This window comes from Hemibagrus wyckioides, linkage group LG21, assembly GCF_019097595.1.
Source record: "Hemibagrus wyckioides isolate EC202008001 linkage group LG21, SWU_Hwy_1.0, whole genome shotgun sequence".
Lineage (NCBI taxonomy): Eukaryota > Metazoa > Chordata > Actinopteri > Siluriformes > Bagridae > Hemibagrus > Hemibagrus wyckioides.
The window spans coordinates 4,577,987-4,602,658 of NC_080730.1; the positions used below are offsets into that span (position 1 = coordinate 4,577,987).

The following is a 24,672-nucleotide window of genomic DNA, read 5'->3' on the forward strand; positions in this document are numbered from 1 at the left end:
GACATTGTCTCTCAATGTGTTTTCCTTTTCACTAATGGGTTGTAGCACTAAATGGAAGGGGTAATTAAGCGTGATAATGATTATATTATTATGTCTGCCAATGAAAGGGACTCAATGGAGTAAAAGGGTAATCAAATCAAATTAATACTGCAAATGAGTCTGATTGTTTCCATGTTCTATTTGTTCTTTCATCAACTTCAAATATTCTGAGATTTTTTGGGGGGCTAATAGCATGTATGCACAAGTGAGTGCATGGAAAAATGTCGAGTCCTGTCGGGTCTTTAGATCACAAGCAGAAGATGAGACGAAATGAGCTCTGGGTTCTGCGTTAGTGAAGTATTTAATTCAGTATTAACTTGAAAGCAAACGATCACTTCTGCTTGTGCTAGTCTTTTTTTTTGTCCTGCGTTAGTGTCTTTTTTTTTCATTTTGCTGTAAGTAAAAGTCAAGTAATGACAATGTATGCGAGTAGGTGCATCAAAATTTAGGATTCTCATACATGATACATAGCCACCAGCCTGTGTTTGGTGTGTGTATGTGCATACATTTGCATGTTAAGCTGGAGGCAGAAGGCCCAGAGCCTACAGCTTATCAGCCGTCATCTTCAGATGACAGAAAGAGCAGCCATTGAGTCAGGAATTTATCACTTTCTTCTGTTTACCTGCTTCTGACTAATGAAAGCATTAATTCCACCCAAGCATAAAGTAATATTAATTATGGCCCTTGTGCTGCATGCACGTATATATATATAAATATATATAAAATAAATATTTTTGAAATAAATAAACAAACAAAGAAATTATTATATATATATATATATATATATGTATATTTCCAGGTGAGAGAAAGAAAAAAAGAAAAGGCTAGGAAGGGAACGTTTAGTTTTTTCAACATAAAAGGAAACAGGAACTAATTTGTCTTGTGGACGTTCCACAACATTAAATGTAAATATCAACAGATAAAAAGTACATGTTCTTTAAGCAATAAATCCTGCCTATAAAAATTATGTTTGTAAATTGCTGTGGTAATTAACTTTAGGTGGTAAAAGTGACATCATTTTATCATTGATTATTTTCCTATAGCAGAATGATGCTATTATTAGTATTTTAATGCTATTATGTCTTTACTTAAATAATAGTTTTAAAGAATTTTCCTTGTTTTCTCAATAATGCCTTTATTGAAAGAGTATGAATAATATGCAAAAATGTAATAATTAGGTGTGTAAAGAACATCCTTTAAAGCAATGAACTATACTATACTATACTGTACTATAACTATATAATACTATACTATACTATACTATACTATACTATACTATACTGTACTATACTGTACTGTACTATACTATACTATACTATACTATACTGTACTATTACTATACTATACTGTACTATACTGTACTGTACTATACTATACTATACTATACTGTACTATTACTATACTATACTGTACTATACTGTACTGTACTATACTATACTATACTATACTATACTATACTATACTGTACTATACTGTACTATTACTATACTATACTGTACTATACTGTACTGTACTATACTATACTGTACTATACTGTACTGTACTATACTATACTATACTATACTATACTATACTATACTGTACTATACTGTACTATACTGTACTATACTTTACTTTACTGTACTGTACTGTACTGTACTGTACTGTACTGTACTGTACTATACTATACTGTACTGTACTGTACTATACTGTACTATAACTATACTATACTGTACTATACTATACTGTACTATAACATGAAATCAAAATCTCTCTTGTTAAAGATCACATATCTTTGTTTCTTTTTCCCCCTCAAAAATGCCCTCCATGATGTAACAGCACATCTCCACAGGGCCACCCTTTATGTCCGAGTGTCCATGTGACATTTTCACTGTGTGCATTTGAAACACCGGAAGACTGACATTTGTAATATGCCACGCAATTAACCTAAAGATTCAGAAGGCATTGTTAGTCTATTCCTGTTTCAAAGGCAGAAATAAACAACTCAAAATGTTAATTAAATGACTCGCCACACTTCCTTATTTAATTTTGCTTCATTAGCAGGCCGTGGAGGTGCAGCGGGAGCTTGTGCAACACACTCCATCTAATCACGCCCTGTAATTAGAACTCAAAGAAAGAGATCTGCCTCATTTGGAGAATAATTAAGAAAAAAGAAGGAGCTGGAGGGGAAACTTTACATTACAAAATGTTTAGTTATTAACTTGAATAGGGAGAATATTAGTGAGGCCATGAGATGCAGCCCACATAAGGGTTTCATCATCAGGTACGATCCTTTCGCTTTTGAATTGCTGCTGGAAATAAAACGTCTCTTTTACTCATTTGGCTAACAAACACAGGGACATACCCTTGAGTGCTAATGGAACCAATTTAGCTTAAGTGACTTGCCTTAAGCAAATTACCATGCGGCACTTTTCTGTGACTATGCTATTGGATGTGAAGTTAAAGTGCTAAGTGACTGGTTTTAAATGTTTTATCCTACACCACCTTTATTTATTTCTATGTTTCTTATCCATTCATTTACCTCAACTGTTTATATGCTGGGATTTATAGGTGAATTGTGGAACCCAGAGTCTTGTCGTAAAGTCTCAGTGGGTCGTGAGCCAGTTCGGACATTGCTGGCTTTAGACGACTCCATATGGGCCAGCTGCGGCAACTCCGTCTCAGTCATCGACGTCTCCAGCCTGTCCACTCGGGTAAGGTTTTTGCTTGAAAATTCCCATTTATCAAGCTGGTCTATCATTCCCTTCTAAAAATAGCATACGGAATAGTGCGGCTCATAACTCAGAAGTGCTTGGCACCCAGTGACGGACAAATTAGATTGTGTGTGAAGATCAATAAGGCTATAGCCCAGCCATCCATTGCTGTTGCGGTCACACTCTCTCATTTGGGGGTTTGTTGTCTGTCACTTATAAACCATACCAGCTGATGAAATAGACTGGACCTTCTCATAATCGTTCTACTGGGACAAATTAAATACCGAGGTGACCATACTATAAGGAATGGCTTGTAAGCCTCAGCTCTTAATGACTTTATTCGCACCTTTTTTAGGCTTATCCACCAACCTTATACATTTTGGCTATCCTTATTTGATGCTATTGAGATTTTTGGTCCTTTAGTTCTAAATTAGACTGAGCATTGAAATCAATTGGTTCATCACCACTGATCAAACATTCTGTCTTATTCCACATTGTATCCTTTCCTCTCTAGGTACATCATGAGCCATTGCCTGTAGCCGAGATGTACCTTTGTAGCTACAGCATAGTGTGTTGCTTGAGTTAGAGCTTCAGGTGGACTGAATTCAGTCTTGGTTTCTCAAACCCCAGCAATGGCCTTCCTACAGTGCTTCACCTAGAGTGTTGGTGCCTATGGTAACTCCTCAACAAGGGCATCCTGTTGAGGATGGTGACTGTTGGAATATATATGGGGGGGTGTTCAGGTACAGGCTATGTGCTTTTTGGCATATGCTTGAAGGCATAGTATAAGGAACCCCCCACCTAGACATCTCTAGAAACCTGCCTAGAGAAAATTTGACATCCCTGGAAACTTCAGTAAAAGCCTTCTGGCCTTTCAAAGTCAGCTATCTGGCTTCAGGATTGAAGAACATTTGAGGAAAAGCCATTTTTCCATCATTGGTTATAAGGTTGATTAGGTTAAACCTCAGAAATTGTTGTCCGTCAAAACAAAGCAAAAGGTTATTTAAGGCCATTATTCTAAATGTTTCCTAATGCCAGAATATATGTAAAAAAGCATCCTGGTTCATGCACTCTTAGGACAAAAAGTTCTTCTTAAAATTCCTTCTTTGGATAGTTGGAGCTCTGTGTAGAAAATTTAAGAGTTTTCTAAGTTGGAGATTAGCAGAAGAGCAGAATTAAATGAGTATACACTGCAGAATGTGTTTAATGTGGAGAAAATTGCCAGGATTGAAAAGCATCTAGGAAAGAGGCATTTTAAGCATTGGTTTCCTTTGGTTTTTAAGCACTGCAAGTGTTGTATAAGGTAAACCTTAGAAATCTTTTTCAGACAGTACAGGGCAAAAGATACCAACATTCTAAATGTTTTCTAATGCCAGAATATATGGAAGGAAGCAACGTGGAAGCAACATTCTTAGGGCAAAAGGTTCTCCTTAAAACCTTATTTGGATGGTTAGGAGCTCTAAATAGAGGATTTAGCTCTCTGTGTTTTCTATGATAGCAGATACCAGATGGAGATTAGCAGAAGAACAGAACTAAAAGAGTAGAATAATTGTACTGGTCTCTTTGTGGAATTCTTTTTTAAATTTTCTATATAGAAGTATGTAATAACATGTTTTTCTATCCCAGCCTCCTTAACTATCCCTTTTAAAACCATCCTTTCTTCTGAGAGTATTCCAACCTCTGCTTAGAATTCCACTGGGTTTTAAAAATAGCTGCTGATCTAGTGGCTCTTATCATTTATTAGCAAGAACCCTTTAGGATTTTGAAGAAGCATTTTGAAGCTTAAAGGCCCCTTCTGTGCAGCATATTTAGTAGGGTTCTTCAAGTAAGAATGGTTCTATTAGAATGATTAACCGGCAAGACAACTGTTCAGAAACACTTTTAACCTTTGGTTTAGCCAAATATATTGACTATAGAACAATTTGGATGCAATTATTACCTTTCATTGTTTTTATTTTGAGTACATGAAATGTTTTAAGGTCTTGAAGTTGAGTTGATGGATTAAAGCCATTTGCATTTAGCCCTTCTGATGCCCCCTGAATGACTTTTGTTATTGGATTAGCCACGCTGCCGCGAAGCCAAGCAGAACACAGGATAGGACTCAACATTATATATGTCTATAAGGAACCTCCTGCGACAGCTTTTACTTGTCTTCGTTTGGGAGCCGAGAAAAGAATCAAGGCAAATTTTACTCACCAAGCAGAGAGCAATACACGATGAGAGACAGAATGAGAAATTCGCCCGCTGTCAGGGCAATTCAATTAAAAGAGAAAACCCATCAAAGGCAGTCTCCCTCATCTCCCCGGCACTCAAACAAAAGGAGCTGCCTTTGGCAAGGGCACACATGAACAGGTGCTAATCCCCATCTGATGGTGCGTAGAGGAGAGCACAGTGTTGTTTCCCCTCATTGAATTACCCCTACCAACTAATCTCCATCACCCTTGCACTGGAGAACTCACAGTGGGAGCTTCTCGGTGATGGACCTCAAGGGCCTGCATGCAGAGGCCCGATAAGGAGAAGTACAGTTCTTTTATACCTCATTAGGGCAGCACTTGTTAAATGTCTCCTCTTCCTCATTATACAAGAGGGTCTTAAAAGACTTTTCTTTTCCTATGGACTTCTCTGGGAAAGCAGAAAAGTGTGTACCACTCTGTGCTGTTCATCTTTGAATTCCTTGATAACCCTAACCCTAGAACCTGTTGTGAGTCTGATGTTTGAGGTGATGGTGTGGATCATGTGCCATTAGATCTATTTCAGACCTACACATTCAAACCTTTTCTGGACAAATGTGAATGGTCTTATGTTTAAATTCAGCCCCTGAGGTACTTGACATTTTTCTAAGCTTTAACCAAATACTGTATAGTCATCATAATATAAGAGCATTCTCTAGCCAAGTAGCTAGTCTCAAGTCTGCCTCATGCTTGTGATACGCCACAAAAGAAGATCTGCTACACAAGCTGAGCCGGTTCGTGTCTAGAAAACTACATCTATGTTATAAATACATTTATCAGTTCTGTCACAGTATTGTTTCAAGTACCAGCTTTGATCTGCTGGAGCATTTTGCCAAGTCCACATCCAGATCCCAGTTCACCAGTTGACAACACCTGAGACAGACCATCATTTGTTTCTCAGTTAAAAAAAGCTTTTTTTTCAGTCTTAGAAGACTGAGGCACATTCTGGTGAGAATTTCTGAGAATTGTGTGAGTTAGATAGATCCCTGAACCCAGTTGGGTTAACAGTGAAATAGTGTTTAGCTTGTGACTTGGAAGTGTTGGTGAAACAACTGTATACAGTATTGATAAAATAATTTAAATTATTTCACAAATATAATCTCTAAAATATGTCATACATAATCATCCATCAGCATTATTGCATTGTTATCTATATAAAGATAAAATTCCCAAGAGCAATTTATTTATCATTTATAGAATTATAGAACCATTTTAATATAAAAAGTTCATTGCTTTCCAAGGGTTCCTGTTGGTTCCTGTTGGTTAAGTACAGAACCTCAGGTTTCTATATACAACCCAACAGAAGAGTATAGAAAATGGCCACCACACATTTTACACAAAAAAAGTCAATCCTCAATTGTCCTTTCTGTAGCTTTGTTTCCATACCGCTGCCCCCACAACTGTATCTAAATCCACAATTAATTCCAGCAACTTTGTACTCTGTAGAAACTTTCAGCTCTGTTATTTAGCCATAAACACTGCACTATGGAGAAGAACAGAAGTTAAATGTGCTTAAATTGGCCCAGCATGGCTTGCTGGCTCATTAGGAGTCTTGTGGAGTAGTTTTGCAGAGAGTCTCCAATAAGGCGAAAATGACCAGTGGCGCATCTGAGACCGACCTCATGGGGCTTCAAGCAATAATGCGTTCTAGTGCCACTTATACCAGGAACGTGGTTCAGGAAAACAAGCCCTCGGTCACTCTACACAGCACCTCATTTATGTCTGTGTGTTCACTCTACAGATTTAATGCTGCCAAATGCAGACTCGCCTGCTGTCAGTGGAGGATTTTTATACTTCATGTGTACAAACAAATCCTTGCTCTTGGGTTCAGCAGGAGAGAGTAAACAACAGTGGGGGGTGATATGTGTGTGTCTGTGTGTGTGTGTGTGTGTGCGCATGTGTGTGTAAGGAATGGTGGTAGATACATGTCTTTTAAAGAGCTGATGCCATTATGGAGCAGCGTTGAGCTTGCTGTCTTTTCCGGGAAACAAATGAGAAGGTGAGAGAGAGAGAGAGAGATTACAGAGTTTTGCTATGCTTCAATGCGCTCTATGAGGTACTATGTCCCAATTATGTCAGTTTGTTGATTCTCATTGGTCTCCAGGCCTCTCTGGCCTACTTATAACCCATTAGTGTTTAGTGTAGTGACTAAACTAACTGCTGGCTAAAAGTGAATTAATGGAGGAGGCAATATTAATGTGATATTTACGATATAGAGGGTTTTTTTTTTTCCCAGAGAATTTTGTATCCTATATTCTTTATTTATTTATTTTTTGTTACATGTCATTATTAAGGACCACATACTGTATAAGAGGTTAATTATAGCAGCTCTAATCAATGTTTAATGAAGCTTAATTTAGACACTTGGAAAAGGTTTATCTGTTATGCATCAGTCATAAAGACCTGTAACGCTACAGATTTGTTCGAGAAAAAAAGGTTTAATAACAACATAATAATTTGTATTAATGCGAAATAAATACTTAATAGTAACCTAAATTTACATCTTGTTGATGCTAATTATGTTTGTTCAAGCTTGTGATTCTAAATACAGCATTAAGTGAAGAAATAAGGTTTACTTTCTTTTTTTAGGGCAAACTTTTTTATAAATATTAAAAATTATTTATAATTATAACATAAATACAATTCCGGTATAAATGTGCTTTGAGGGCTAAGCTCCTCTCTGAATTTCACAGATAGAAGGATGGCTGTATCAAGTTTGGCAGACAAATCAGATTATTTCCTGCTGATTATTTTGGCATTTGTAACATTACACAAATTGCGTGAAGAAGCAAGGCTGATTTCTTTCTAGCCCAGACTGTAGAGTTGTTGTGTGGAGAAATGTACTATGTGGACTAGAATAGAATACAAGCCTTTATTGGTCACATATACATTACAGCACAGTGAAATGCTTTTCTTCAAATATCCTAACTTTGGAAGTTGGGGTCAGAGTGCAGAGTCAGCCATGATACAGTAACCCTGGAGCAGTGAGGGTTAAGGGGCTTGCTTAAGGGCCCAACAGTGGCAGCTTGGCAGTGATGGGGCTTAAACCCTGATCCTCTGATCAACAACCCAAAGCCTTAACCATGTGAGCCACAACTGCCTAAAATGGTCATTACGGGGACTGAACCCTTGACCTTGTGGTTATTAGCACCAGGTTCTAACTAGCTCAGCTAACTGGCCAAGACACACAATATCCAAGCAAAATACAAATGACACAGAAGACGGAATCACAGGTTTAGTTATTTCTGATTTGATTGAAAGAGTTACGTTTGTCTCTTTGGTATTCAGACGAAACATAGCATGAAAGTATCTAACCGCTTCATACTTAATGGTGAGAATTTATAAGTTTTCAGGCTAATTCTGCATGAATTGATATGATACTCTCTAATATTGTAAAATTTGGTCAGGCGGAATGACTTTACTTTTATTGCTGTTTTCTATCTTCTCTTATCGCAGCAATCTCACATGTGTTACCTTTATCTTGGTACCAGAATTATTCAAATACACCAAATACACCTTGTAGTTTTCAAGCAAGAGGCTTAAAAATAGACCTTGGTTTGAAAAGATTTACTATTTTAAATCATTAATACAGCTGTCTTTAAGTGGGTATGTGTGATCGTTTTCCATCTAATATCACCATAATGCCCCCCCCCCATCTTTATCTTTATTTTTTTTACTCAGAGGTTTGAGGCCCACCAGGATCCGATGGTGAGCGTCGCTCACATGGTACGAGCCGGAGGAGGGGTGTGGATGGCGTTTTCGGAAGGTTCCTGCATTCGCTTGTTCCACACGGAAACCCTGGAACACCTACAAGAGATCAATATCTCCACACGCTCCTTATTCCACAGTTCAAGTGAGTAGATTACGCAGTCCTAATAACCACAAGTTAAAAGAAAAACAAAGCGAACCCGTGGAATTTTCCTGCTGTGCAAATTGAAAATGAAGGCAAAAACAAACCCATACTGAGCGTTAGAGGCTACTGCAGCTACCGCTGTTCAGCGTCAGACTTGATTATTTATTTATTGCTCTGTTTAGTTTATTACCCTCTTAAAAATATGAGACTGGAGACTATCTAATCATTTATCTCCGAGCTCATATCTCATGACCTTACAGATTTTTCTGTGTTATAAATGTTCTAAAATTAGCCATGTCCTTTTATGCATCACAACAAAGGAATTATAACAAAACAGAATGAATTATATATAAGTTTTATAGCTTGCTAAGGAATAAAAATTCTCAGTGGCGTACCATTAAAGGTAAAATAGCGGCCACTCCGAGAGTTGAATATTTTCCAATAACAGCATGTTCCTGAAGTCTTTTATTCCTTGCATGCTACATCAATTTGCAGAGAAACCGCAAAGCATAAATTCTTCCATCCTCCACCTGGCATTCAGGTCCCTGTGAATGAGTCGTTACTATAGAAATGACGGCATATTTGAAGGAGTGCATTAGTATAAACCTGCGATTTGCTTTGCAACCAAAACTAGTGGGACGTGATAAGAGAAAATTAATCAACATGTTCTCTTCTAACCAATCAGAATAGAGAACTCTATACTGAGGTATGGTACAAATGTCCAGAGGTGTTAAGCGGTTTTTAGAAGCCGTACACTGTCCTTGTCAGCCGGAGCATCGTATCTCTGCCGACAAAGCCGTTTCTTACGGCGTTCTTTAGAAAGTCTGAGGCGAGTACATCGTACAAGCGTCTAATTTTAAGCAAAGTCGAAAAGGCTTTAATCATGTAACAGCTTGACGATTGTCAGTGATTTATTCAGAAAGTCTCAGATGAAAGCGTTCCACTGGATGGAAAGATTTCTCTGCTCTCTTCTTCCTCAGATGAAGCCCTAGTGGGAAAAAAAACACAACCTTTTAATCTCAAGCGTCCATTTTATTCAAACCGAAATATCTGCTTTTACCCTTTTGCTCCTGTGTCTTGATGATGGACAGGCTGGAATTGTCGAAGATGCTCTGGTGTGAGAGGAGTAAACTTCAGGGCATGCCATTAGAGGAAAATGATCAACTTTAAGGCGCAGGTCACATGAGGTCACTACACCACCAATTTTCCCTGTTTCTTTTATTGTCTCATTTCTTTTATTCAAATGAGCAGCAAACTAGGACTGATAAACACTAATTTTCTTAATGTAGTGTACCCTGCTTTCATCATCATTGCTGATTAAATAGCTCACATAATGGTGGAACAAGGACAGTCGCTTCTACGTAGCAACATTAATAAAAAAAATGGGAATTTGCATGTCAAAAATACTTCACTTCAAATGTATTAATCTCATTAGCGTCTGTTGCTGGTCAGTTGCTATGTTTGGATGTTCAGTCAATTCTTTTCCCACAGATCCAGAACCATACTTTGAGGAGAAGGTACTTTGGGGGAAAAAAATAATAATAATAATAAAAAAACCCTGTTGAAAAGCACTCAGATGTGTTTGCAGACAGACAGAAAAATATTAAATGGGCCTACAGCTATTCAGAATACCATGTGAATGCTTTTATGCTGAGCAACAACCTGTTCCAAAAAGCGATGGTTGTCCATTTTGGTCTCTCAATAGTATAAAGGTAAATAGCTGTTTTTTTGTTTTTGTCAGAGGAACAAAAAATAACAGGAGATAAATATTTGACGGCCTTTCAAACATCTCTATGAACATTTAGCGTCTCTTATTTTGTTCTTTTACAACAGATGATCTGAAGCAACTCTGAGAAACGTAATGTTATGTCCTTATTTATTTATTTATTTATTCATTCATTCATTCATTCATTCATTCATTTTTCATTTCCTGCTTGTTTGGTATATGTGATATTTTAAGGATGTTTTCCTGAAAATAGAAAACGTTATAGTTATTTTTTCCACTTAAGCCTTTGATCACATAACACTAGGATTCATAAAATATTTTTTTATCTTCTTAAATATTGTTCTATAAAATCTAACCAAAGGTACAATTACCTTATTTGATGCAAATACTTATTTATCTTGTATTTTGGACAGATTTAAATTTAACGTCTTCCATTTTAATGTTGTACAGCTAAAACTAATTGGTTCATTATTAAGATTTTGCCTCAAACGCTCATAAAAATGGGTACAATAGTTGGAAAAAAAAAAAAAAAAAGCAGGCTTATTATCTTAGTCTGAGAAAGAGGAGGGAAAAAAGAGATATACAAAAATGCAGTGAGTGCCATTCAGTTGGCAATTAATTGGGCAGAACCAGGCACTTAAGACCTTTAAATGGTAGCGAAGTGATTTTGTGTTTAGAATTGAAAAGTTCCTTTGACTAACCTTAATGCTTGTATTTTTCTGTTTTTGAGCAACAAAAAAGAAGAAAAATCTTCAGCAGAAGGTTGATTCGTAGATCTCAGCTACCAGGTCATTGAAGGTCAACGATGTCAGCTTGATTTGCATTTAGTGTAAATTATTCATCTGGTTTAAGTACTGAATAAAGGTGTAGAGGAACACAGGATCTCAGAATCTGCCTCTACAAATAGGAGTCTTAAGGTCATTGTCCATGAACAGAAGCTTTATTAAATGAGTTATCAGAAAGACTATGGTTGGAATTAGATCATTTTTTATCCCCTGGTTCTATTGTACAAAAGCTATGAACAGAGATTCGGTCCTCTGCATGAAAGCGGAGGACTGTCAGTGGTTTGGATTCTGCCGGCTGAGTCTCAGAGGATCATCGATGAATAAGTAGCTATCTTAAGACTCCAAAATGCATCGATGGAGCCATGGGGTTAGTGGCAGGAATTAATGAAAAGGAAAAGACATGAAGGAAGGAAGGAAGGAAGGAAGGAAGGAAAGAAGGAAGGAAGGCACAATGCTGGAGACAAAAGCTCTCCATTCCCAAGGTTGCCATGGAAACACTCTTGTCTTGACTCCAGCAGCCCTGGCACGTTGGTAATATGCCAGTTTTGCCCCCTTGCATCTCTTTTGGTGTGTGCATGTGTGTGTGGTGTGTGCGTGTGTGTGTGTGGTGTGTGTGTGTGTGTGTGTGGTGTGTGTGTCTTCTTTCCTTTGCACCATGCCCAATTGTTCCTTTTGTTCATTCATCCTTTCTTTATGCCTTGTATTCATCTTTAATTCTTTTTTTTCCCTCCCAGATGCCACAAACAAGCTTCCATGCTGTGTTCTGTGTTTTCTGATACATAAAATATTTACCGGCCCACCCGGTGTGGTTTTTCACACTTCACTTTCAGCGGTAGAAGCTTGTTTGAACATTGATTACGTAAGTGGAACTGCTGAGAGGCAGTTTCAGAGTAGTCATAATGTTCGTGTCTTATTGTCACTTTTGTACATTGTACATAGGACTCAATGCCGATATATGAAGACCCATATCTGAGCCATGTCTGACCCATAACTGAACCATATCTGATTCATATCTGGGCCATATCTGATCCATATCTTATCCACATCTAACCCATATCTGATCCATATCTAACCCATGTCTAACCCAAATCTGACCCATATCTGATCCATATCTTATCCACATCTAAACCATATCTGATCCATATCTAACCCATGTCTAACCCAAATCTGACCCATATCTGATCCATATCTTATCCACATCTAAACCATATCTGATCCATATCTAACCCATGTCTAACCCAAATCTGACCCATATCTGATCCATATCTGATGTATATCTGATCCATATCCGATCCATATCTCATTCATATCTGACCGACATACGATCCATATCTTACCCATGTCTGACCCATATCTGACCAATGACTGATCCATATATGATCAATATCTGACCCATATATGATCAATATCTGACCCATATCTGACCCATATATGATTCGTATTTGACCCATATCTGTGCCATGTCTGTCCTGTATCTGACCCATATATGATCCATATCTAAGCCATATCTGATCAATATCTGACCCATATATGATCCATATTTAACCCATGCCTGACCCATGTCTGGCCCATGTCTGATCCATATATGATCAATATCTAACCCATATCTGATCCATATCTGATCCATATCTGATCCATATCTGTGCCATGTCTGACCTGTATCTGACCCATATATGATCCATATCTAAGCCATATCTGATCAATATCTGACCCATATATGATCCATATTTAACCCATGCCTGACCCATGTCTGATCCATATATGATCAATATCTAACCCATATCTGATCCATATCTGACCCATATCTGATCCATATCTGTGCCATGTCTGACCTGTATCTGACCCATATATGATCCATATCTAAGCCATATCTGATCAATATCTGACCCATATTTGATCCATATCTGACCCATATCTGATCCATATCTGTATATCAAGTGAGAGGTTTGTAATACCAGTTAGCTTCATGCACGTGTTTGCTATTATTACAGCAACTAAAAGATACTCTGTGCTGTGCAGAATAAACATCAGATGTGCCAGTTTAAACATTATATTTAGTATATTTTGTAATTGAATTCTAGCTAAACATGTAAGTTAGTGTCGAACAGACCACATCTAGAAGTCTGGGAATCTTCCATAGAGCTGTCAAGTACAGGAAGTGGGTTTATCCTACAGGATTGTTAACATATATTAATAGAAAGAATTGTTTTTACCGGAGTTATTTTGTTCTTTTGTGTCTTTGGATTATTGACTTTAGGGCTCTGAAGCTAGAATCCACTCTATCCTTACTCTACCTTGTGTCAAGAAATTGTTTTTTTTTTTTGTACTCATTAATGCTGATACCAGTAAGGTTACCAAAATGAGCAGGCTTGGGTTTTGCTTTACTCTGAAAAAGCATGTTTGGATAGAGAATATAAGGATTAATTTTTAAGGTGTTTAACAGGTCAATTTTATGTGGGAAGATTATGAAGTTTTCATAGAACACAGTTTGCCATCTATTTCGAGATTGTTGTCATGTTGTTTATTAGTGCTACACAATGCACCAGGATGCTGGTATCAGAGCACTTTTAACAGTACGAGTAAATAAGCAAAGCACTGGACTGATACCTGATACCAGTTTAGGTGTCAATACCAGTTTAGGTGTCATCTGTAGTTTGTAGACCCCACAGGTCAAGCCAATGATTTCACCTGAACTGCACTGACTAGCATCCAGGATTTATGTGTGTTTGAGCCCTTTGATGATGATGATGATGATGATGATGATGATTTGGTCCAAGCCCAGTGTTTCATTGCATAACAATATTCTCCCACAGCTCAAGCCAATGATTTCACCTGGACTGCCTGGACTAGCATCCAGGACTTATATGTATTGTTTGAGCCCTATGATGATGATGATGATGATGATGATTTGGCCCAGTGTTTCATTGCACAAAAATATTGCCTCACAGGTCAAGCCAATGATTTCACCTGGACTGCCCGGACTAGCCTGCAGGATTCACATGTGTTGTTTGAGCCCGATGATGATGATGATGATGATGATTTGGCCCAATGTTTCATTGCAAAATAAAATTCCCTCACAGGTCAGCCAATGATTTCACCTGGACTGCACAGACTAGCATCCAGGATTCATGTACATTCTTTGAGCCATTTAATGATGATGATGATGATGATGATGATGAATGATGAAGCCCAGTGTTTCTTTGCATGACAATATTCCCCCACAGGTTAAGCCAGTGATTTTACCTGGACTGCACTGACTACCATCCAGCATTCTTGTGTGTTCTTTGAGCTCGATGATGGTGATGATGATGATGATGATGTGAGGCACTGAGGCCCAGTGTTTTATTGCATAACAATCATGATCACTTCAGAATTAACAGGAGATTTAAAAATGAGCTTTTAGATATGAGTCAAATATCCAGTTTTGGATTTAGAATCTTAATCCAGTGTCCGATGTGGTCCATATTGGGAAAAAAAAAAAAATCTGAATTGGCTGACAGTGAAAAACATCACACCTCACCGAGGCTCACCGACTCTCTTTTTACTCATTCTAACGCTCTGTTTATTTTTGCTTGCTGGTTATGTCCAATTTTAGGCAGTAGAAACAGGTTTCATGGCTTGTCATAGGCAATGATAATCACATGGACTGTGAAAAAGAAAAAAAGACAAGTGAGTAAATCAGACTTTGGCAACTAGCCAGAGTGAATAACTATCAGCAGGTCTTGTGCTTCAGCCTTTTCCTGTCAAGATTCTGGGAAAAAAAAGAACAAAAAAAACCCCTCAGAATGCAATAACATGGCAAGAAAAAAATGCAAGAACTTTTGGATCAAAGTTTGTGCTAGATTTAATAAGACACTTGGAGCAGACGAGGCTAGTGTCTTGGTCAGAATGTCTTGTCTTCTTACTTGTGCTGAAATATGCCAAGCACGAGTAAAGGAACGATCATAGTCCACCAATGCTAGAGTTAAAATGAACTTCTGTTGTTTCTTCTGTCTCTTGGGACGTTCAGGCTGGGGAGCATCTTAATTCTCTTTGAATATGTGAGCCAGGAGATGAAAAAGACTCATGTGGTTATTACAGATCAATGGCCATCAAGTCCCACAAGGTCCTCCCTAGTCTAGGATGGTTGATGAATTAATTATTAGCACAACATCTGCAATGGTTACCAGAGTTTCTACCCAAGTGGGACTTTAAATAGTTTCACGCTGTATACGAGCATCTCCTCCTCTAAGAGCTGGAATAGCAGTGTTTTGTGGAAAAGTTTCTGTCAAATATATCAAGGTTTTAGCACGTTTTTTTTTGTATTATTATTTATTTTACAAAATGGGTACGTTTTGGTTTTACGTTTAAATTTCTGGCATTTGACAGATGACCTTATCCAGAGTGATGTACAAAAGTGCTTTGAAGTCTCTATCAGTGAATACATCAATATTGGTTTGCTAGGTCACAGTCTATGGAAAGCATGGGTCTAAATCTCTGTTGGGAGAAAATATAGCTCTTTTAAAAAAAATAGTGCTTTAAATTGTTTAAATTGGAAAAAAAATAAGTGCTAGTTAAAAAAAGGAAAAAAATAAATGCTATTTTAAAACACACAAAAATAAGTGCTAGTTTCAATAGGGAAAAAAATACAAGTTCTATTTTAAAACAAGAAAAAAACAAGTGCTAGTTAAAAACTAAAACAATAAGTGCTAGTTTAAAACACACAAAAAATAAGTGCTAGTTTAAATACTGAAAACAATATGTGCTAGTTTAAAACACCCAAAAAACAAGTGCTAGCTTAAAACAGGAAAAACTAAGTGATTGTTTAAAACTGGAAAAATAATACATGCTAGTTTAAAATACACAAAAAATAATCGCTAGTTTAAAACGGGGAAGAAAAATAAGTGCTAGTTTAAAACTCACAAAAAAATAAGTGCTAGTTTAATACTGAAAAAAAAAAAACAAGTGCTAATTTAAAACACACAAAAAAATAAGTGCTAGTTTAAAACAGGAAAAAAACGTGCTAGTTTAAAACACAAAAAATAAGTGCTAGTTTAAAACAGGGGAAAAAAAGTGCTACAGTAGTTTAAATAGGGAAGAAAAATAAGTGCTAGTTTAATACACAAAAATAAGTGCTAGTTTAAATAGGGAAGAAAAATAAGTGCTAGTTTAATACACAAAAATAAGTGCTAGTTTAAATAGGGAAGAAAAATAAGTGCTAGTTTAATACACAAAAATAAGTGCTAGTTTAAATAGGGAAGAAAAATAAGTGCTAGTTTAATACACAAAAATAAGTGCTAGTTTAAATAGGGAAGAAAAATAAGTGCTAGTTTAATACACAAAAATAAGTGCTAGTTTAAATAGGGAAGAAAAATAAGTGCTAGTTTAATACACAAAAATAAGTGCTAGTTTAAATAGGGAAGAAAAATAAGTGCTAGTTTAATACACAAAAATAAGTGCTAGTTTAAATAGGGAAGAAAAATAAGTGCTAGTTTAATACACAAAAATAAATGCTAGTTTAAATAGGGAAGAAAAATAAGTGCTAGTTTAATACACAAAAATAAGTGCTAGGCTTTCACATTTGAGACCTTGCTTGTGCATGGAGCACTTTGTCAATTCTACTTAATTTTATGGCCCTGAATTTTTAAAAATTCAGAGGGTTACAGGTTGCTTTGCTAGTAACTGCAAACGAAAGCACTTCATATGGGTTTCATGATCCACTTGTCAAGATTCCTATTTTCTTCTTTTGCTTCAATTTTTAATTTGAAGGTTTTTCCATATTTGCAAGATTAGATGGCTAATTTTTCTTGACATGGTCAGAGTGCTCTAGGTTCAAATAAAACACTCTAAGCCTGCTATTATAGGAAAATAATCAACAATTGAGTGTGGTGTGGTGCAGGCCAGTTTGAAGCAAAAGTATTAGCACCACCCCTTCTGTCCTGAATTCTTTCCAATGGCAGAAAACTTGCTCAGTGACCCAAAGCACTGAAAATGGAGACTTTTTTATATTTATATATTATTATAAACCAGTGAGTTGCAAAGAGGATGAAATGTTTGGGTGAAGTGAAAGCTGGTGTTACAGAAGATTAGTCTGAATCAGAACTTTCAACACCATTTCAAGAAGACTTTAGCAGACTACTACAGTATAAGCCTAACATTAAAGGAGAAATGTTAATGTTCAAAAGTATATGCGCTTCCATTTATTTATCCACCCACACACCCGCATACTGAGTGAAAGTATAGCGCTGACAGAAACCTTACCTCTACAAAGCACCAGTGCTGACTATCTTGGATATAGTGTCTGTTTAAAGACATAAAAAAAAAAATCACCTTTTTGTCTTCAATCATTTTTTTTTTAACCCGAGAGAAAAAAGTAAAACTCTGTAAAAGACAGAAAACATCCTGCTGTGGTATGAACCCACAGTGCTGTCTTACACACGATGAAGCCATCAACTTCTTCTTTCATCAGCTGCATTTGATTCTTTTTCTCTTCAGGTCAGAAGAATGTGAGGGTCACTAGTCTGTTGATTTGCCAGGGCTTGTTGTGGGTGGGAACAGCCCAGGGCATCATCATCACTCTGCCTGTACCAAAGCTGGAAGGCATCCCTAAAATAACAGGTATGGAGGCGGCACTTGTTTGTGCAGAAGCTATTTTAAGGAAGTTTTGTGTACTTGGAGTTATGGGAATTGAAGGGTTTTTTCATCCACATGTCTTTGTGTGAATGTTGAGATTGAATAGAGTACTATGTTAGAAAAAGAAAGGCCTGAAAATACACTTTAACAGCATGTTGTGGATGGTGGTGTTAATTAACAGCTGAAAGACAGAGGGGGCAATAAACAGTCTGTACGGTGTGATGCAATACTCAAAAGCATCCAGAGGTGGAGAAACGATGTATAGGACTATTCATAGAAACAGAAAAATATGAAATAGTTATACAAAATGAAAATACAATCATTTATAGAGTATATATCGAAGTATAGAGTATATATCGAAGAATGTTTAGTCAGTGTTTAGGCAACATGACCAGCAACTTAATAATTTATATGAAAGTTAGGGTTAAGGCAAACTCCATTTGTATGAAATTTAGATTTTTCAGTTCTTCTGAACATCTCATGGGCCTATGTGGTGCCAAAGCCAAACCTTTCTAATTATCCCAGAAATTCAAATTCTAATTTTATTTGTCACATACGCAATCATATACAGTAAGGCATGTAGTGAAATGTTTTTTTTTATTTTCTTATATTTTATTTATTATTATTATTATTATTATTATTATTATTATTATTATTATTATTATTTGACCATAGTCCTATGATGGAATTAAAATATCTAAAATATAAGAAAATACACTAGAAGAAAAGAAGAATCTAAAATATGACGAAGATCAAGTGTAAAAAGAATATAGTACAAATAAAATAGACTAAAAATAAACAACAAAAGAATAGAATTAGCAGAATAATGATGGGTGGATGAGTGGATGTGGACAGAATAGATATAACAGTGTGACATAGTTGAAATATTGATATAGTCTATGTCCAAAACCATATTCTACCATACTAATCATTCTCTGAAAACAGTAACTACTGTAATAATCTAGGCTGAAGTACTGTCAGGACATGTTTGTGTGATAGTCTGTGGTTTTAGCCTAGCCTTGGTTTGATCCTGAGCTCGTGTCACTGTCAGTGTGTGAAGTTTCACACTGTTCTTTCACACTCTCCTGCCTGGCTCTGCATGAGTTTTCTCCTGGTTCTTTAGTTTCCTTCCACCTCAGACAAAAAACATGCTTGTAGGTTGACTGGCTATGCTAAATTGCCTCTACATGTGAATGAGAGTGTGAATGTGTGAACAACAGACTGGCATCCTGTTCTAGGTGTTTTCCCAGTATAAGCTTTAGTTCTACATTAACCCTAACCAGTTCAGATGTGTGAATACAGTACTGGTTGGGTTATGTAGGCATGTTTCTAACCTCAAATGACTGGCGGAAAGAAATGACCCACCTAAATTAGGTGATTTTTTTTGTTATCTTATGCATATGTCCTGCAGGTAAAGCGATGACCTCTTTAAATGCTCACTGTGGTCCTGTGGACTTTCTGGTGGCAATCAGCAGCACGTTATCCCCAGATCTGCTGAAGCGAGATTCGGTTGTGGAAGCACCTGACTCGGCCTGTGGAGGGGAGGTGCAAACTGACTCCTCCTCACAGGAGTCCCTGCAGCAGTGTAGCAGCTCATCAATTGCAGAAAACAAGGGAAACCGGAGGAGTGTCCTTCTTCAATACCGCGTTCGTTCCACCATTGGTTTACCAGGACGCCCGCTGACCGCTCGATGCGATGGGTCCTCGGATTCCTCGCTAGAGTCTTTAGAACACAGTCTCGAGGACGGCTCCATCTACGAACTCAGCGACGATCCGGACATGTGGGTTAGGGGTCGGCCCTGTGAGAAGAACGGTCACAGGAGGGACAGGGTCATGTCTGCGGCCATCATCTCGGGGGGAAAGGGATTTAAAAGACTTAAGGAGGGTGCGTCAGAGGGTAGGGCGGAATCGACTGAGTGCTCTCTTATAGTATGGCAACTACCGCTCACCATATAAAATGTGATTCCCAGGTTTTCTTCAGGATGCAAAGATTATGTGAGTTGTACAGATCTTAGCCATCCAAGGAATAATCTGTTTTATTTTCTTATGTGTCCAGGTCTTGGTTTTGGTTTCTATGGTCTAGATTCCATGGTAAAGTGGACTGCAATCACACTGGTGGGAAAAAAAACAAAACAAAGTGAAATGAACAGTTTTTTTTAGTTACAGCTGTAAATATTTAGTGATTTTCACCCTTTGAATGAAGGTAGGCGGGAATTCTCAAAAGCTTGATTGTGTGTTCAACGATCGATGCAGTAATAATGAAGAAACCATTAGCTAATGAGAAGACAAAACAGATCTTCCTTTATATGGATTTCCTGGAAACTCCTCCTGAAAAATAAGTTGCATTTTCAGGCCCTAAATACAGCCATTACACGAGTAGGGCTTAGGGCTGGGATTGCATTTCAGTGTAGCATGTCTGCAACATAGTAATGGAAGTAAAAAGCAATGCAAGTTAATTCTTTAAATAAATAAATAAATAAAAGCATGGTATGATTTGCAGTTGTGATTGCATTTCGAATCAAATGGAATCTTCTCCATTTCTTTTTTTTGTTTAACGTAGTATATAAATCTGTACCTTAAATTTCGCTGTCCCATCTACACCACTTGTCTCGCAGCTCTTTTTTTTTAACAGTATTAATAGATAACGGCGCATGTGAAGAAAGTGTCCGAGAGAAGGGTAAGGCATTCACCTTCAAAGAAAAACCCGTACATCATGAAACGCTTTAAAATCCCACATGGATGTACCAGGCTTTCTGTTCTCCACCAATGGTTCGCACGAGTAAATGTGAGTTCAGGTTAAATCCTAACATCTACACATCATTGCAGTGGCTGTGAGAGTATTTTCAGACCATGATACATGCTATATTTCACTATGTGCTGCTTGTGTAGCTTCTCCTCTCGAGAGGGAACATCATCCCAAACTCAGGCAAGGTCAAGATGAGGCCTGAAGACACAAGATGCCTTTTTGAGTACCTTGTCAAATTAAAAGCATAAAGTCTTCACAGGTCAATTCCACTACTCTGGGACCGCAGTACTCGGTGATGCACTGTGTGTACGCTCGACATCTCGACAGCTTCTCCTCTCTACAGGGAACCTCAGATCATCCTTTTAGTGTCTGTGAATGCATTCGGCTTCAGCTTCATCATGGGTCAGTGCTGCTCAAATGCACAATATTTCCTTAAGGCGCACAGTCAGGTCATCCCTGGTGGATCATTTTCTTTGGAATTTGCCATGCTAGAGCACTACTGAAGGGTCTATTTTATTTCACAGCGTTTGATGAAATCCTATCGGCAAAAAGGGCAGCAGGCAAATTGAAAGGAGTTTCCATGTCTCTGCTGTATGGAGGCTTTCAGAGATTTCTCAGCCCCTCATTGATAGGAACATGAACTCGCTTTACTGTGAGTCCTTACTTCTTGTGACAGGTCAGCAGTAAAAGCATAAAAAGCCTTAAGTGAAATTCAATTTGTGGACTGTACATTGGAGGAACTGTAATTAAAAAAAATCCATTTCAATAGACTTTAAGAAAATCTGCACTTAGCATGTGGGAGTCATTTGAATTCTCTCCTTTTGTTACCCCTTGGAGCAAATTAGAAAAAAATGGAGGGATTTCGGCTTATTCTATTTACCCCCACAGACAGTTCTTGGAAGTTTTGAATCTTACAGCACAGCATTGTTGTATTCTCAACTCTGATTGGTCAGAAAAAGTCGCTTGATTTGCTATAACAGCGGTTCTGACTATAGTGCTGGTTAAAATTCAAATCACAGGTTAATTCAATTCAATTTGATTTGTATAGCACTTTTAACAATGGATATTGTCTCAAAGGAACTGTATAGAGCATTAGAAGTATAGTACAGAAAGTTCAGGATTAATACTAGACTAAAAGTTCAAGATTGATATTAGACTTGCATTTAAATTTATGTGTATTTATCCCTAATGAGCAAGCCTGAGGCGACTGTGGCGAGGAAAAACATCCCTTAGATGGAAGAAACCTTGCAAGGAACCAGACTCAAAAGGGAACCTCATCCTCATCATTATAAATCATTATAGACACTAGAGAGTGTGATTATAAATAATAATGTCCTTTCTAGTCATATACAGTCAATTAGAGTTGAGTAACCAGGAGCTCGTGAGCAACTCATGAATTAGCTCAACATCTGAGTTCATTATAGATTCAACACCAACTCCTTTATGCCGAAGCCTTCAGATGCTCAATGAGGGAGATACAGCATATGTAGAATGTTATGTTGTGTATTGATTAGGGGCTTGTTGTCCTAAAAGTCCTCACGGGGTTGGAATCTTCTCTTTGAATGTCTGAAATCGTTATGAAGCGGAGCTGGTACATCTCTGGATTTACAGCAAGGGCTTGTTTGAATATGGTATAGTTTCTATAGCAACACATCATTAACAAACAAGCGACTTGTATGGCAGACACTCCAGATAATTTACAGCATTTGGTAGACACCTTTATCCAGAGCAGCTTACATTTTATCTTGCTTTTTTTATACAATTGAAGGTTAAGGGCCTTGCTTAGGGGTCCAGCAGTGGCAGCTTGGTGGACCTGGGATTCAAACTCACAACCTTCTGAGCAGCAGCGCAACATCGTAACCACTAAGCTACCACATTCCACAGCAGTAATTTTAATAATAATAATAATAATAATAATAATAATAATAATAATAATAATAATAATAATAATAATAATAATAATAATAATAATAATAATGAGACAAAAACAAAAATGTATAACAATTGATAGGATTTTTTATTTAACATTTATTATTTACAAAAGGTGTCTCCAGCACCAGTCCTAAGGTTTCAGCCATGTACTGAGAAGTTTGTTCTGGTTTCTCAGTAACATGATAAGCCATGTTTTGTATTTTTTTTTCTGCCAAAAATGATAGATTTTCCAGAAATTATTTTGTAATTTCCTTCATATTAAGAAGCATCATCATGAGATAATCGTATATCAACATCCGAGAGCCGTTCAAAACGTGTTTGTGTCAGTGGAAAGCCAAGCGAAATTTTCTTTAGTCAGCGAAATCTGTTTGGAAAGAGTCAACCCATGATACCAACGTTGCCTTCGGCGTGTGTTCGAAAGCTAGGTGATTTTTTTCGGTCGTTTTTTTTGTTGACACATTGGTGGCGTGGGTGGTCTGCTCTATTTTTAGCCCAAGCTTGGTGGCACGACTCCCTGTGAGGGCCACTGACATGGAATGCTTGGCTTGGGTCAGTTCTTTGTAAGCAGCAATACAGTTTACATACGCTTCGTATTGGGAATATTGGTCATATTTTTGGGCGGCTGGAACGGATTATCTGCACTAACATTATTTCTTATGAGAAAATTCATTTCACAATACAAATTTTCACCTTAAGAACACATTAAATTCCTATGCCGAGGTTCCGCTGTATTCTCCATGAGCAAGCCTGAGGCAAAGGTGGCAAGGAAAAACTCCCTGAGACGAAATGAGGAAGAAACATGGAGAGGAACCAGGCTCAAAAGGGAACTTTATTCTCATCTGAGTGACAGCAGGGTGTGATTATAAATCCTTCCCTTCAATAACTGTATGGTCAAAATGTGTAACCCGGAGCTTTTGAGCAACATATAAACATGAGCATCAGCGTAATATCTTACATAACTTCATTATAACTTGAACATAAATCTTCCTTCATGCTGAAACCATCAAATATATAAATTCATGATATACATTACATTTAAAATTAATACCTTGTTATCTCTCGAGCAGCAGTAAGCTGGAAACCAATTTTATTTCGTAGTACATTATATGGCCATTAAATTAGAAACAAATGAAAACTGCTCTGTGTATATAATATAACCATCTAATCTTGCCTTCTCATGCAATAACACGTAAATCAAATCATTTCCAAGACAGATATACTGCATCATTTGGAATAAAAGAGAGAGCAGGGTGTTTTACTTTCTCCATTCTTCTCTTCTTTTCTTGCTTGGATTTATGATGTAAGCTTTAGAACGACATTTCCTCATGCGGTTTCGCCCTAAGCTCCTTCCACAGTAACTTTCATTACAGATGCTACTGAGCCATGCAAATAGAACTGTGCAATATCTTCAACAGCACTGAGCTGCTCCAGGTCCACTGGAGAGGTGAGAGCCGTGCCAAGCTAACTGCTAAGATTAAAAAGAAAATAATAGTACACTGGAAAAATTACACTCTTTCAATATTTGGGCAGTCAGATGTGTCAGATTTGTAAAGGTGTTGTAATGTAATGTTGTAGGCAACACTGAATGCACAGGGGTGTTTCATGAAGTCCTGGTACTGCTTGTTTGTTTTGTCCCCACTCATGCAGTGTTTAGAATGAATTATGTGTATAACTAATATCTTACGGAGAAGCAGTAATTACTTAAAGATGATGTAAAGTATGGTTAACTATGTACTCGTGTCTGTTATGTTAATACGCAACTTGATTTGTTGAAATAAATACATTTACAAACCTTAGTTTCTGGAAATTTCTACATCTCACAGATTCTATACTAAACACTCATGCACTTTTTATTTGTATTTTATCCATTGCACTAGCAGTTCTCAGCCCAAGATTCCCACATTCCTGCTGATTACTCCTCGAGCAATTCCTGCTGAACTGTCAGATTCCGATGCTTTAGGTGCTTGGCATTTTCTCATCCCGCCTTGCACTTCAGTGGGGCAAATCTCTGCGATTACGTGCTAGTCACTGTAAAAGGCCGAAGATAAGTAGAAG

At 37.3% G+C, this 24,672-nt stretch overlaps 1 protein-coding gene across 5 annotated transcripts in view; it reads left to right on the top strand.

Annotated features, from left to right (window-relative positions):
* Window positions 1–24,413, top strand: part of arhgef10la (Rho guanine nucleotide exchange factor (GEF) 10-like a) — a 170,483-nt gene extending 146,070 nt beyond the window's left edge. For all 5 annotated transcript variants that reach the window (XM_058373473.1, XM_058373476.1, XM_058373475.1 and 2 more), the window contains 4 exons: window positions 2,590–2,732; window positions 8,645–8,816; window positions 17,802–17,924; window positions 19,351–24,413. In XM_058373473.1, the coding sequence (XP_058229456.1) occupies window positions 2,590–2,732; window positions 8,645–8,816; window positions 17,802–17,924; window positions 19,351–19,895 (983 nt within the window). In that variant the 3' untranslated portion in view covers window positions 19,896–24,413. The remainder of the gene's footprint in view (window positions 1–2,589; window positions 2,733–8,644; window positions 8,817–17,801; window positions 17,925–19,350) is intronic.
* Window positions 24,414–24,672: the final 259 nt, after the last annotated feature.